The 16,787-nt window shown below is 43.0% G+C and overlaps 1 protein-coding gene across 1 annotated transcript in view; it reads left to right on the top strand.

Moving 5' to 3' along the window:
* LOC147011101 (ETS-related transcription factor Elf-1-like) overlaps positions 1 to 16,787 on the top strand; it is a gene marked incomplete at its 5' end in the record, with an annotated part of 124,841 nt that overhangs the window by 41,019 nt on the left and 67,035 nt on the right. Inside the window, one exon of the mRNA XM_085859065.1 lies at positions 13,809 to 14,013. Within this exon, the coding sequence (XP_085715191.1) occupies positions 13,809 to 14,013 (205 nt within the window). The remainder of the gene's footprint in view (positions 1 to 13,808; positions 14,014 to 16,787) is intronic.

Here is a 16,787-nt window from a genome sequence, read left to right as displayed (position 1 = left end):
ATGTAATGCTGATCCAATGTGCTTTGGATTTGGAGTGTTTGCCACAGCTGCACTGATATCTTGGGCCAAATTGAGGACTTTCTTGCGTTCACGCTCTTTCAGTTGCACTCTCGTGTTAGGGTCTGTAAGTTCAGGTGTTGCGTCAGTAATCAGCCAGGCCACATGGTTATACAGCTAAACAGGTAGACGTTCATTCGCAGCGTCAAATGATATCTGCATAGATGTGTCGATGTCTTCTTTTCTGTTTTTCTTTAGCTGCGAAGCTGTCGCCTTGACATCTGTTTGTAAGGACTTGGCAGAAAGGTACAAGATGATATTCCTTTCACGAATACCGTTCGATTCAGTAGTCGTCTTCACTCTCATCAGCACTTTCTTCGGGACTTATTTAATCTTTCATACTGGCGACTTTCGCAAGAAAATATCCTATTGACATATCTGATGAACAGATTATCGAGGATTGTCCTCTCTGTGGTACGATCATGATGGGTGAACCATGTTGTCTGTAGTAGTGCTCAATCTTCTTTTTGATAGATGATGATCGAGAAGAGCTCAGGGAGGCCCTACTATCTGACAACCAAGCCCTGTACTTGTCACGCAGAGAACTTAAGAAGATGATGTTGTTCGGATCATGGGACAATGCACCGTCTATGTAGGAGGACAATGCGCCGCCGTCGGTTTCTTCACTTGTGTTGGATACATGTGACTTCATTTTCTGTACGACCGTTTTTTTGTTTGTATAGGCATTTCGGCACTTGGCATGACACAATGGACCATTAGACAAAAAAATCCTCCTCACCTGCAGTGATTTCATCTTGCAATCTGAGCGCCGTATCATCGAGTCGGTGGGTCACTGCATATAAAAATGATTGGAATCCCTTCTCGGTTAGTTTCTGTACTGTCTCAGCCGAGGACTGCTGGCAGATCACACATCGACCAAAGTCGGTGGACTGTCGTTTTTTTCTTGCATTCAGGTTCAGACATTGTTCACACCTGCAAGTATATAATTTAAATGTTCATTCACATGAAGGCATATGCATGTTAAATCAATAGATGTGTTTGTTCTTAATTATTTTATTCACAATCTTAACTAACTGTATACTTGTAATCGCGGGTCCCATCTTCTGGATCAATAGGTAGATACACGATGTACTAAGTATGTCTGTGGAGTGTCTTGCTGCTATGCAACACACAATGTAATATACATGTAATAATGTCTAAACGATCATAATCTGCAATAAATATGTGTTGGAAACCTGTTGCTCATGTTGCGTGCACATCCAAACCACCATTCCAGCAAGAAAAAAGTGTGGTTTACCGTTATCTGCAAAATTATGTTCATTGTATATACATGTATATAACATGTATAATGTATGTGTATGAACACATGTACATGTATTTATATTCGGTATTATTATTATAATGACGACCAGTGGTCCCAATTGCATCGACTATGTTCCTTTGACAACATAATAAGAATATTAGTTGTTTAATTGATTTTAAGACAAATGAAAACAATATTTATTCCTGATTTAGCAAATTTTTCAGGCAATTTTGACTGAAAAATCATTTTTTCAACCTCTAATTGGCAAAACTTGACACATTTGGCCTCAGCATATGAAAGATCATGCCAAAGTCCTTACTCATGGTTGAAATTAACTGTCTAACTTGACATTTGAGGAAATTATGAAACATTTTCTGAAAAATTAGTGATACCTAAAATCGCACTCATTTTTTGGTGGGTACCTATGTTCAAATACAATTTGTGATGTGTTCGCAATCGAGATGCCCGAGCAGGCCTCTTGATTCTTCATCCTGAGACACCAAACTAAAAAAAAATACGAAGCCTGCAAAGTGTAGGAAGTGGTGTCCGGTCCATCTTAAAATCATGGGTCTGGATCCCTGACTAATATGTATAAAGCCTCCGATGATCCCACTCTGGAGCATCCCACATATAGCTGACCATGTGAAAAGCAAGGAGTGGATAATTCCAGCCCTGCTACTTTCAATGACTGTCCTTGTGCCTTATTGATAGACATCGCAAAGCACAGGCATACAGGAAATTGTAGTCTCTTAAATTCAATCGTTGAATTTGATGGAATGAGTGGAATTCGCGGAATGAATACATCTCCTTTCGCACATCCTGTCATGATAGTGGCCTCAATTACATGTGGTAGTAGTCTTTTCACAATCAGTTTAGTTCTGTTGCAAAGTTTTGGTGCATCTAGATTACATAATAACATAATAGGGCATCCAACTTTTAACAACAGATTTTACGGAAGCAATCCTGGTAATTGCAATGAGTTTAGAAATTCTGTGGGATAATGTATGGCTTGCTCAGTATCCAGTGTTGTGTCAATAGACTTGTGACTGTTGTTCGCCTGGAACTACTTGTAATAACTGATGGTTTATTACACGGACTGTTTCATTAAGTGGAGCCAGGATTGTTCTTTCACAGAGCCACTGTATGTTTTTGCAATTAGTCGCTAAATTGGGATATACATGACTAATTCTTCCATAGATGAAACTATTGTACCACAGTCATCGGGAATAGATATTACATCATTTGTGTTCGGAATTTCACCATTTCCAAGTTTGAGAAGTAATTGTGCGAAATGGCCAGCATCTAAATCACCATATAATTTGATCACCATATAATTTGACCCTCATATTTGTTGTTAGATGGATAGTTTGTACGAATGTCCAGAGGTATGAAGATTTTATTCTGGCTTTCATTTCATCAGCTGGAGTGCCATGGGGTACTACAGGTAAAGTTTGTCTGAAATAGCCAGAAATAACCAGCGTAACTCCACCTATAGGCAGGTCTACTCCTCTTAAATCTCGCATAGTTCTATCTAAAGGCCCGGTCACACCTTGACGTTTTAGCCAACGTATGCCGATTTTTGAATTTTTTTTCTAAAACGCTGGCACACGTTGAATACGTTATGGCTAAGTTTTGATAACATTGAGAGCACGCTGAAAAACACTGCCATACGTCGTTGTACGTTGGCTTTAAACGTTGTACTTTTTGGTTGTCCTCAAATTTTTTCATGCTTGAAATTTCACGACGTATGCCGGCGTATGACTCGCACGTTCCGCTACGCTGGCCACAAGTTGTATGCACGGTCTGCGATCGCTGACAGACGTCAACACATGCTACTTGTAAGTTAATCACAAGTTGAGACACGCCGAGGTAATGTTTAGCGTACCTGAAACTTATTTCTAACCTATGATTAACGTGTTGTTGGCACGTTACGCGATCGTTGCCACACGTCGACAGACGTTACTTTTAAGTTACTCATAGGCTGAAAGACGTCGGTATAATGGATCGTCCTTGCGTCAGCGTCCACGGCCACGGCCAGGACACTTATTTGCAGCATTCTTCAAACTTTTCTTCGGCATGACGAGGATGTTCACACTTCGATGTCTAGCTTGGCTATGATTCCAATTGTCCATCGGCAGCGTCTATTTAAAATAGTCGAGTTTGAGCATTTTAACACGTTCAGAAGAAACGATTAAAATTTCCGAGTGCCAGCGTCAAAAAAACAAAGGCGAGTGACAGCAATTTAAATCGTTCATTGTAAACAATGAAAATAGCTGAGTGGTACTGTTTAAAAGTCGTTGAGTGTAAAAAAAATCCAATTGTTGAGCGCAAGCGTCGACTTTCAATGGTGGAGATGCAGCCATTTAAATCGTTGAGTTTATCATTTAAATCGTTAAATCGTTAAACGCAAGGACGATCCATCATAACCCACACCCTCCCCCTCACACTCACCTACTACTGCCAACATGAACAAACTACTACTAATACTAATACTAATACTAATACTGATACTCTTACTGCTGACATGGATATCGACTCAAAAAGGACTCGAAAACACTGTTGGGTTCCCCTTTTATGAGCAGCATTTTTATATACCAATTCCCAAAACCGCTGGGAACACGTCTTTATATGGCAGTTGTAAGCTAGAAACACGTTAATTTTTTTTTTTTTTTTGTCGACCGGAAGACGTCATTGGAATACGTCTACATACGTCGATGTGTGTTGGGACTACGTTAATAATTGGTTCAAAGCACGTCAAACATAAGTCAGAAATAAGTTTCGCGTAAAAAAGACATTACCGCGACGTGTTTCGACTTATGAGTAGCTTATAAGTAGCCTTTGTGGACGTGTGTAAGCGTCCACATATCGTGTGTAAAACTTATCCCCATCGCATGCGGAACGTGTGTCATACGCCGAGTACGTCGTAAAATTTTGAACATGTTTAAAATTTCTTGACGTACTCTACTTACTACGACGTATGATAGCGTACTTTAGCGTTGTACTAACGTATACCAAACTTACTCATACCGTATTTGACGTGCCCCAACGTTTTAGACACATTTTTCTTAGGTCGGCATATGCTGGCAAGATCGCCAAGGTGTGACAGCGATGTTGACACTTCCATTTCTACGGCAGTTATGATTCGAATCGTTGTGCGTCAGCCTTTTAATAGGCTACATCACGACATCGTCGGCGATGGGTGCAACGCGCTATGCCTAAGTTAGACTATCGTTGGGCATCGGTTGTGTTGGCCGACAACAGGTTCAGCATTCGTTGGTTCAAGTTATCTATAACACAACGAAACGTTCTGTGTTGTTACCAATGCGTTATACATAAGACCAAGTCGCTATGAATACGTCCGAATCTTTAAAAAAAAACATCAAAAGTTCAACGTAAGCCAGCGTTTTAGATACATTTTAATACGTTGCCATCGCTGGCTAAAACGTCAAGGTGTGACCGGGCCTTAATACTTCGAATGCATCCTTAGGCGACATCGTACCTTCATCCCAAACTATGAGATCGCAATTCTTCAGCACTTTTGCTGCTTCAGTTTGTTTGCCAATGCCACAAACCAGATATTCCATTGTAACTAAGTCGAGAGGCAATTCGAAAGCAGAATGCGCTGTGCGGCCACCTGAAAGTAGTGTTGCGGCTATACCGGATGAAGCAACGGCTAATGCGATCTTTTTCTGGCTCCTCATCTTAGCAAACAAAAGGTTGAGGACAAATGTTTTGCCAGTACCACCCGGGGCATCCAAGAAAAATATCACACCACTTACCTCTTGAACCGCTTCAGAAATCAGTTGATATGCATTACTCTGATCCTGTACCAGAAGCGGCTCATTGTCAGAAACAAACTTTGCGAGAGTATCTGTGTTGTAGTTTGTTTCACGGAACCATTCTCTACTGATGGTTGCGCTTTCAGACCTATTAGAAGAGGGAAGTCCCCACTTAGTTAAATCTTTCCCGCTCATGTATAATACCAAATCTTCAATGTATATCAGAGCCTCATTGAACATATCTGGTGTGTACTGGATGTCCTCTTGGTGATGTTCTCTTTGGACTCTGTTTTTTACATCCTCAGACAGGGCCTCTTTGTGAATGTCCCATAGGCTCTTGGGATCTGACATCTCACACGCAGTTATCATAATAGCAAATAGATACCTCATGGTCGATGGGGATTGAGAAACAGTTGCCTCTTCAAGCGTGGCGTTCTAATGGGCATCGTCTTCTCGGAGCCCGAGGAGATTGCAAGCCTCACAGAATGTGCTGCAAATTTGCCCGTCCACTGTTCTCAGGTCTAGGAAACTCACTGGACCTCGTTTCACATGCAGGAGGAGGCGGACGCAGAAACACTCAAAATTATTGGGATGTACTGTGTACACTCGACCCAATGCGTCAGATTTGTAAATACCGGGATATCCTGGAACTTCTGAACCTTGCTTCCTCCTGTTCCAACGTTTCTGACTCGAGTTCCAAGTGAAATACGTTGGCACCTGAGCATACAGTAGAGTTCGAGCAAAGTCATCAATTTCGCATAGTTTGAAAAATGCCAGTAAGTTAGAAATTGGGGGTTCTTCCGCTCGTTGTTGGACATTTTGATCTGTAAAATAAACCAATGTCACCTGCAGGGTGACCCGTATCTTGCCAAAAGGTGACCACGTGTGACTTCTTTAAGGTCACACTGAGGTGAACAGAGCTGCTATCCACCAGGAGCGACTCGTTGAGGAATATCTGCCTACTAGAGATTCCGATGACAATCGTTCTACAGAGTAACCATGAAAAATATGCTTTTGCCTCATAACGTCACCAAATGACGTCATAATGTCTCAAGCTTGACATATCTAGAAAGCACTCATCGAGGTGTTCAATTTGAGGTACTACACGATATGGTTCCTAAAACTTGAAAATTTGACCTTGGGGTCAAATATATTTGACCTCAGGCGCTAACCATGAAGGTCAAGGCCAATCGCCACCAAAAATTAATCAGCTGAGCGCCAGACCATGAACTATATTCCCATGAAGTTTGAAGACGATCCGATCAAAATTATTCAAAAAATAAGGGTTTCGTCGACTCCCCTGATTTGCGCCAAAGTGACCTTGACCTTTGACCTTGACCTTCAAAATTTTGTGCACTGAAAGGGACCTCTATAGGCCTCTGATATGCGAAGTTACAAAAATTTCCGATGATAACTGTGCTCTGCAGAATTTTTTATATGTGATTACAGACAAACAAACAAACAAACAAAAAAAAAAAACATACAAGCTGACTAACATATCTTGCAAAAACTTCGTTTTGGAAAGATAATAAACTCTGTCCGTTCTCAAGGTGAATTGTCAGGTGAATAACTGGAGGAAACCTGCCAGTAATGGGGAAGTTCAATACCTCCATATGGCTTCATTGCTGCATATATATCGACCATTTTCATATTTTTGAACCTCGTTGATGTCGTTTCTCTCAATGGTTACTACGGCTTGTTCACTGCCCTTGTGAATGTATTTGCTTATATGTATCTGATAGCTTTTACACTATTACAGTACTCAACGTTGATATGGGCATTGAAAATAGTGGAGTAATGGGATATATGGAACTATCCATTTATTATCAACAACGACGGGTTCAGGAATACCGTGAACTTTAACCGTTGTTTCAAATCCACCATCATCAGGTGCCCGCCTTCGATACAATGGATATCCATCTTCATCCGACTGCGTTTCGTGGAGGAGTTCTCTGGGGAACCTCTTTCCACATTTTCCATTTCTCATGCAGGGTGCCTTGCTATTTATTACCCCACATGGACCATGGATCACATGATGTTTCACAATAGGGTACAAAAACGGATCCTCTTCTGGGTTGGGCAGTTCAGCGTGAATGACTGAGTCAATCTGGGTGGGTCTAAGTTTTTCTCTGAGCCAAAAAAGGCTATGTACGTGTGGAAGACCACGTTTTGCCATTCTATGGTATACATGAAGGCAGCAACAGACCCACACACGTTAAAATTCGTCATAAGATTTAACGTTACGAAAAGTGTGTTGAATGCATAAGTCATCATTCGGAAACCGGGAAGTCGGAAGTCATTGTCTTCAATTGACTGTAGCATTATTTTTTTCATTCTATTGCAAATGGCGTTGGCCCCATGTCAATCGGCTGAACTTGAAAAATTAACGTTACGAAATCAGGTGATGACGTCGTAATTCGGAAACCGGAAGTCGGAAGTACAATTCTTTTATATCGGGACACTCCCAGGTACATGTTCTGTCAGCATGTGAAGTTTGGTGAGGATCAGTCCAGTACTTTTCGCGTGCATAGGTCACAGAGAAACACACACAGACAGACACTGTTTCAAATATATATTCCCCGTTATAATTTTTGTTTTGCTTTTCTCTTCCTATATTCCTTCTCTATCTGTGCTATTAAATACCATTGCAAGTTGCTTCATTCACTGAAACCTTCCGTGCTCTGTGTGGCTGTAAAAGACACCTCTCATACTGTCATTTGCAATGATGCCCTCAGTCGATTTGCAATGTTGTGTAGACAGTGCCAGTGTAAGGGGATCACATGTGCCTGGTTCTTGTGTGTACAACCGCTTTTCCCAATGATTTTTACCGTCCCTGATACTCTTGTCTATTCATTACCCCACGTGCATAAAGTGAAAAGCGAGGTTAAGCAGTTGGTTCACTTTGTGTGTCTGTCTACAAAAGTAAATTTATGATTGAGGAACAACTTGATTTCAATTGAATGTTATATTTTGAACACAAATCAGAAAACGAACCTGCAGTTTAACAGTACTTTGGCTCTGAATTTGCCCCAATTGTGCATGCGCAAAGTGGAGTAAGGTAATCTTTTTACTCTATCTGCCTGTCTTGCAGTCAAACAAAATTGAAGATCATTCCAAACAGGAATCTTACTGTTTTTAAGGACATCATAAAAGGACACAAGCAACAAGCACAAAAGAACTCGTGCAACATGTGAAATAAGGTGATGTGAAAGACAGTGCATCAACGATGGTAAACTTCCGAAAAATTGTTTGTACAACCTTTAAAATCCTTATTTTATGTTAATTTAATTATATACGAGAGCACCAGAACACAAATCGCCTTTTTGGCACTTTCAGAAACCCTTCAGTTTTGCAGTGCAGTGCTTGGACAAAATATTAAGGCATTTTATTTTACATCATCTCGACCAATGAAATTTGCCGCTCGTAGACCCCGCCCATGTCCTCCTTTTCTCAAGACTGTGTGGGTTGAGGTGTTCTATGGATGCTCTAGTTCATGTTGTGATCCTTCTGTCTCATTGCTTCCTCCCTTCATTCCATCCTGCCACTCAAATTACAGCCCAACCTTACTTCAAACCTCCACTTCCCTCACCCTGCCCTCCTTATCCCCTTTATCCTCCCATTTCCTCCCACCCTCCTTGCCTTGCCTTTGTCGCCTGCCCTTGCTCCCGCAAATAAAGGCAAAATCCTTGTCCTTTGGATTCTTTTATGACTTGTATTGCATAACTACCATGCACAGCCTCAAGGTGGTGTTTGAGTGAGTCGGGTCAAAATACTACCTGACCCACAACAAATTGCAACAAAAGGTTTTGCAGTGGTTTTCATTCCTACTGGATATACTGATCAACAGAAAAAAGTCCACCAAAATCTGACATCCGGAAATGGGTTAAAACAGTCATTTTCAAGATGGCTGCCACCGTGCTTTGAAATAACTAAAACAGCTACAACTTCTTCAATAATTGTGATAAAAACATAATTGTTGGTTCTGGTCCATGGTTTTAATGGATGAGCAATCCACTGGTGTCAATAAAATTTAGATCTGATCAGTAGTTGGCATGAAATCCAAGATGGCGGAAAAATTCAAGAGTGCAAAAATCAATAAATTTTCCATCTGAACCAAAATCACTGAACACCTGGTGCCACTGAAACATTTCTTTGTGAACATTACATAATGACAGTTTAGGTTACAATTTCAATCCTCATCACTGTCCTCTAGTCCCTCAGAGGCTTGATTTAGTGGATTGTCACAAAACGTCACTTGGCATGATCCACATGCAGACGTACACGGAAGCCCATTGTTTCTGCAGCTGCAACTGGGTGTGTCACAAGCTGTGGTGCAGTTGCAGTGTATCATCTTCAGAAGTGTCTGGTGCAGTGTATCATCTTCAGAAGTGTGTCTGGTGCAGCATTCATGGCAGTCATGAAATGTACAAATCGATTGTCTTCAAATCCCCAGCCCCAGTGCAGAGGATCGAGGTCACCCTCCATCCCCATCCAAACCATGACCTGGTAGTACACTCTGAGACAATGAAACTTGGTGGCAGATTCCGTTGGGGGAAGACGTTCCGGTGTAACGAAAGACTTAGCAGCAGCGACCTTTTTTGTGAATATCTTGTAACTCATGGCTGCCAGAGAACTTGTGCTCTCCCCACTAAATATAACGGCCATCGCTTGGCTGCCGTTTCTTTATTTCAGCGTGGCTGACTCCTCTCGAAGTGAATGTATCTGCACACAACTGGAGGCCTTGATCATCTTCCACGAGTTTCTGAAAGACTGATTTTTTTTCCCAAAGTCATGAACACGAGATGTTGAATCGCATCCTGTGAAGGCGTGCAGAAATAATAGTTGAGTGCACAACTTATTCCCAAGAAGATGCTTCATCCGATTGATGTCATATACTTTCAGAATGCTTCTTGACTGGTTGTTTGATCTGAATGTAGTAGTTTTCCATCTGGTATACAGTAATGGAGCAAAAGCTTCAACAAATCTGTGTCCTCTCCGATTATTGTGGTGGAATGCAGAATTGTGCTGTTTGCGGCTGTCTTGGCAATGTTCACGTCAGCGTCCCCTTCTGCCTGAATAACTGTGCAGCCCACTTACTTCAGCTGATCACCTATTAAGGTGATCAGCTGTTGCTTGTTACTGCCAACACATAGGAATTCATCTCTCTTTCCGTCAAATTCAGTTTCTCCGGTGAAGTTCACAGTTGGATAGCTGTTGGCTTGTCCGCATCTCTGCTGAGTGTTATCCTTTATCGAAGGGCCTGCACCATAGCCATCAAAGACAAGTTGCTGTCCCATAGTGTTTTGTTGTGAAGTCCGCATATGCTCTGGCTATTTTGCCATATGCATCTCCCTTCTTCCACTTGAGCTTGTGCAGCAAGGATCCACCATCAAGAACATACCTTTCAGTCTGAAGGTGTGGTGTCAGGTACTCCTTCACATGCCAGTGCCTTGGTACAGTGATCATTGACGGCTTGAGCGAGACGGCTGACCTCAGATGTTATGGGGGCTGACATTGTCCACAATGTGAGGTGTTCCTCTGTCATCTTACTGCCATGAGTCAAGCCACCGGTGCTCTTTAGTGATCTCATGAGTGTTTGTTCGATGACTAGATCACATCTGAGGCCTGCCCAAAACTAGTTTGTTCGCCGGATCACATGGAAGCCATTTTGAAACTTGTCATACACATCTGGGTGTTTGCTCTCCAGTTCACTCATTTCTTGTACATTTTGATAAGTGGACTTCTGGTAGTTGTAGTGTCCAGCTGCTGCAAATATTGGCAAGGCATCAGCAACAGCTTGCAAGTGATCCTTCCAAGACCCAGTGCAATCTGCCTTGATCATTGCCCAAGCAGTATGGAGCATTTTCTGATGACCCAGCCACAGCTTACTCGTTTTGGATTGTGCAGCAAGTTCAGATTTCTTTTTTTCAAGTTCATCAGTGATCTTCACAATTGCAGCTGATTCTTCAAGACTTTCAAGAGAGATGTCACCCGTTAGCAAGGACGAATACATTTAGCTCGATCTCTTCTACTTGGAGCATGAACTCAGGATTTTCTTCCACTACAGATGCCACAATAATTCGATGTAGACACTTGCTCACCAGTAGATGGCCTCAGAATGCCCTCTGAACAGATGTTCCGGACATCATATGAACTACAGCATTTTCGCCGTACACCAGTTCCAGGATGTTTTTGAGTCCTGTTCCTGCCAACAACGTGCCTATTGCTCCAAGCAGATTCATGAACGTGTGAAATGTACCCAGCCTAAGCATGATCCCTTCAAATGGCTATTCTCTGGTGCAGCACTGATTATCTCGGCAGCTTTCCAGTACAGCGGTTGATCAAACGCTACTCAATCAGAGCCAGGGACATTCCCCTGACATGTAATACATCACATGTAATTACTGGTAAGAGAAGACTGAAAACCCTTTTGTTATAATTTGATAAATGTTGGGTGATTGCCTAACAGAGGTTTGATTTATATAGAGACAATTTATTGATTTTACACCCTTCATTTTTTGCCGCCATCTTGGATTTCAGGTTAAATAGTGATAAGGTCTAAATTTTATTGACATCAGTGGATTGCTCATCCATTAAAACCATGGACCAGAACCAACACTTATGTTTTTATCACAATTATTGAAGAAGTTATCTCTGTTTTGGTTATTTCAAAGCCCAGTGGTGGCCATCTTGAAAATGACTATTTTAACCCATTTCCCGATGTCAGATTTTGGTGGACTTTTTTTCTATTGATCAGTATATCCACTAGGAATGAAAACCACTGAGAAACCTTTTGTTGTGGGTTTGGTGGTTGTTTGTCATAAATTGACCCGACTAAGTCTCTTTCTGACATGATTTGCCAATGGAAAATAGTCGGGAGTCCCAAATTGTGCTGTTCTTTGAGCAAAGTATCAAATATTTGATATGTCACAACTTTACTTCATTCACTTCTTTTATTTAAATTTATTTATTTCTTTCTTTTTAAGGTGCAAAATTGTGGCTGATGTGGCTTTACAATGTCGTAGGATTTCATCCAACGCAATTTTCAATCGTTGGATATGGTCTGTGGTGTCTATTTGGCTCAGCTTTTCTCTCCAACAATCCCCCCCTTACTCCCAACTACTCTTTTATTTCTGAGACTGTGTTGGTGGTGTTGTTGTTCGAGGATTCTGCTCCCTTCCACTGCTGGTGCACTTGACGGCGTACATCCGTGAAAGTATTTTCACATGGAGGATTGCACTGAAAGCAGCCATCTTCTAAGCCCGATAAGCACAGGTCTTCCCCTATTTCAGCTCTTCAGATCCTTTTGGGGTATCATTGCGTCTTGCCCGAAAGATCCACATTCCACTTCACTTCCCTATTACTTGCGTCGTTTTTGTCAGCAGCTGTCTTTTCCTTCTATCGAAGTTTGCCTCCTCTTGTATACCTTTGTATGCGTTTCACTTTGGTGCCATGATGGTTTTACTATTTAATTAATTTCTCACCACAACAGTGGTCCAGGAAGCTTTTATGTTGTGCATTTCACTGGATCATCATTTTGTGCACATTGTCTTTATTTGCTTGCATGTTGTCTTGATTATGTTCACTCATACCCCCATCCCCCTTCCTTCCTTTTCTACTCCCTTCTCAGGTCTTTGTGCCTTGTCATTAACTGAAACAAATGTCTACATGCCTGTGGAATTAAAGGTTGAGAACATGCTTTTAAAATTCATACTGATGCCGAGTCTTGTAGAAGAGCTGAATGACAGAGGGTGGAAAGTTAATGGACTGACAGAGGTGTGAAGAGGAACAGGTCGACAAGAATGCACCAACTGACTCGACTGTTTTAAGGAGAGTGGTGGGCCAACTCAGGTCGGTGGGTTTAGAAAAGCTTGGCGGTAGGTATGGGAGAGGCTATTGGAGGTGTTGGTGGGTTGCGGTCTTGACAGACTGGAGAGAAGTGTACAACGCTGTCTCACAGTCAGTTCTACAGACAAGCGGAAATCTTGGTTGTAGTTGACATAAGCTTGATTGCATTTCCCCCAGTCCTTCAAAGTGGATATTCCAAGTGGTGTGTGTGATCATCTTTTATTTTTACTAACCTTCTCTTTCTAAATTTGCACCAAGGCGGTAGGACATAACGTGGTTAAAAATAATCGTCCATGCTACACACTGCTTTCTAATCTTTGTTTGCTAATTAGGTGCAGCTGCAGCCTGCCTGCCTGTTCTGATATGAAACTGGATGAACTGTATGATATCGACTCTGCAACGTGGCATAGACTGTTATCTGGGAAAGCAGAGATCATTACTGTCGTCAAATAGGGTTGGCCCCAAAACTCCACTTTTGGTAACATAAGCCTCGTCGAGGAAAACAAGAGTATGGGCATCTCTCTTTGCCCCTTGAAATACGAGCATATTTTGCCAAAATCTCAGTCTTGAAATGATGATTTAGTACGTGCTGATCAAACTGGTTTTCTTTGGTTTTATTTTGAAAATGTTCACCCTATTATAGTTATTGGACTTGCATTCTTCCAAACTGATGATCAAAATGGATTGCAGACTAATTGAGTACAGTATATGTATCAGGCTAGACAGCTTGGAAATGAGTGTGCGTGCCTCTCGGCCAGCCTGATAAAGAATGCCTCAATAGTAGAATATCATCTTCTTCATCGTCCGTCATTGTGGTCGTGTCTGCTCCAATGTCCTCTTGCCTCTCCCATCACCCTCAGGTGGCGAGCCAGGCCCCAGCTGTCATTGTAGAAGCCTTGCCAGGTGTAGAAGACAGGTCTGAGCTGGTGCCAGGCATGGCAGCGCAACAGTTTGCGTTTGGGGTCGGCGGAGGTGTTGTGGGCAGTACAATAACCATCAAACAGGAACCTCCTGAGGATGGGGATGAGCTGATTGTTGCCGAGGAACACATCGTTTGCGACACAGGTTTGTCATGTGCTTTCACGGTCTGCTACTTGCATGCTTGTCAACCTTCATTAATTTTGTTGTGACAAATATCTTCATTAACTTTCTTGTATAACTTGTCATGGTCTTCTTATCCCTCCGTAATTTCTTTCATTCGATCGAGTTATTGGGTAGTACTTTTCATGTTGGAAGGAAATCTGAAAGCACTTTGCATCAGGCAAAATTTAAGGAAAAATAGGTGTAAAACTAGAACAGCACTCGGTAGAGCACATACCTCTGCCAGGTTGAACAGTTTAGGTTTTGTTTCCCATTTGTAGGCCAGATCTGCATCCGGACCTCAACCAAAATCAAATCTGCTTGTTCTTGTCACTTACCCAACTCATCCACCAAGTTTTGTCATCCGTCCACAACGTTTTGAGATATCATGCTCTGTAATAATTTCTGGCCCTATCTCTCAATGGTAAAGACTCACTTAAAAATACTAGTATCCGGATATTCACCAAAATCTAATCGATTCATCCTTGTTATACTCCCAACTTGTCCACCAAATTTCATCGAAATCCATCCACAACTTTTTGATACATCCTGCTCACAAACAGACAAACATGCAGATGTGAAAGGGGGGATGCTCCGTGGTGTGGTACCCGACAGTGGGCGCGTCGTCTGGCTTCAGCAGCGCATGTGGAGACCGTGTTCGTGAAGGAGGGGCTTGAGTGGAGAAGGAGTTGAGTCCAGAGTGCATGGATGGAGTGGTAGGCAGGTGGGGTTAACGTCGTGTGGGCGGAGATGAAGAGGCGGTCCAGGCAGCAGGAGGCGGGTCATGGCGATGTCGAGCAGAGAGAGGTGAGGGCGAGGCCAGAGCGAAGAAGAGAAAGGCGGAGGGACCACTCCGACCTTTATAGGACTTGCAGCGTGGGGCGGAGGGCCACCCCGAAGCGAAGCGTCATCACCTGAATCGGGGGCTCCGATTGGCCCTGACCCCTCACGTGGCCCGCTAACATTGCCCGGAAACTGCACCACTTCTTTTCCGGCAAGGTCATCTCAGACGGTGAACATATTTCGCTCAGACCCCACGACATGATACGAATCGCCCACTCCGAAATTGGCACGCGAATCGTCCCGCAAAACCCCCGGGCCGTGCCCTGGCGACCGGCCGAGGGTCCCACATGCCCGCTCAGGCGTCTGACCAGCGCCAATCAACGTGCCCGCTCTGCGCGCGCCATCGTGGCCCCCACTGTACAACATTCCCCAGCTCGATCGCAGCTTCGCTGGCCATAGAGACGAGAAGACGTTCACCATCCGTGGGGAATCCGCTGCTGCCAGCGAGGGCGGAAGGTACATTGTTATGGATAAATCCATGCATGTTTCGCGAGGGCGGAAGGTACATTGTTATGGATAAATCCATGCATGTTTCACGAGCGGCGTACGTGTCTGCCTTCGAGCACATTCCATACAGTGTGTGTGGTTTGGCCATTACGTACGTGGTCAGTGCTCACGTTCGCCCGATTATGCTAGCGTGGGGTGAACACCGATATGTATCAGATATTTGGTTGAAAAGGAACGCACCGCTTTTACTCCGCACACTCGTATCCCGCCCAACGTGGCGTGGAGTCGCCTTTATCGGCCTCAGTGCGCGTTTTGTGCAGCGTGCGCGCCGTGCTGGCTCTGTTTCCTGTGTTGTGAAAAACACCATTTGTGCACCCTCTTAAGAGATATTCATTCGTATGCCTTTTTTAATGCAACCAACAATCTTACTCAGATCGGAAGCTCGATTCGATAATCCCAGACTGCCAAGTGCACTGTATGACTCTCTGCGCTGTTGATGCCCGCGTGTCATCGTTTCCTCGCAGCGGCGCCACATGCGCTGGCCTCCGTGAGGGCCCATCTCACAGCGAAGGTGCACGTGGCTCAGATTTACCTCAGGAATAATCAGAAGAGTAGAGTAGAATCGAAATGAAGAAAAAAAATGATGTAAGCAAACCTAACTATGAGATCATCGCAATGCACGCCCATGTTATCCCGCTAGTCATAGGGAAAGGGACTATCTACACATATATTAATGGAATAACTGTCTTGGGACCACTATCTGTTGGATGCATGCGATTCCGAGAACCGCAACAATATTTTAAAACCTAGTTGATGAGGCTGTGCAAATTTCAAAAGCCATCGAGGAACACATCAGAATAACGTTCAGTCGCTTGAGTGCAAGCAACTACTCAGTGATTCCCGTTATTAGATCGGGGTGTAGAGTGCGATCACGTAATGTACACAGGAACAAACTTGTTCTTGGCTTACAAACTTGAAATACAGTTCTGGCTGCCATTACCGTACTGATTTTGCTCTCAGAGCTTGGGGGAATGTGCAGGTGAACGTGTAATCTGAGCACGATGCTTTCATGAGGGCATTGGCCAAATTTTCAGTCGTCCTCCATTTGAGCACAAGTGCAGTCGTTTGATCAGGGTGACTTCCAGCCAAGTGGGATCAAATGTTGCTGCTTCAGTTGACTCCCAAATATATAGGTTTTATTTGTTTTATTTTAATTTAATGGAACAGGTAATCAGATAGTTTTTCAAAGAAACATTTTGTGGCTCCAGCCTGAAGTTTTAGAGAGGCTTAGCTACAAACTCTGAAATGCACAGGTGAAATGATTCATTTTTGTCCAAGATTGTCAACCCCTTAAAGGAAAAGTACCCCTCACCCCTGCTCCCTGCAAGTTCCAATGGCACAATGGACTTGATCAGTTGCCACATTCATTTTTAGATATCATTGGCATGACCGCACCATGCCTTCCACAA

The sequence above is a fragment of the Eptatretus burgeri genome, chromosome 16 (genome assembly GCF_056783735.1).
Source record: "Eptatretus burgeri isolate ZD-2024b chromosome 16, Ebu_testis_v1, whole genome shotgun sequence".
Lineage (NCBI taxonomy): Eukaryota > Metazoa > Chordata > Myxini > Myxiniformes > Myxinidae > Eptatretus > Eptatretus burgeri.
The sequence above is the reverse complement of the archived record's forward strand: the minus strand, read 5'-3'. Positions and strand labels throughout refer to the sequence as shown.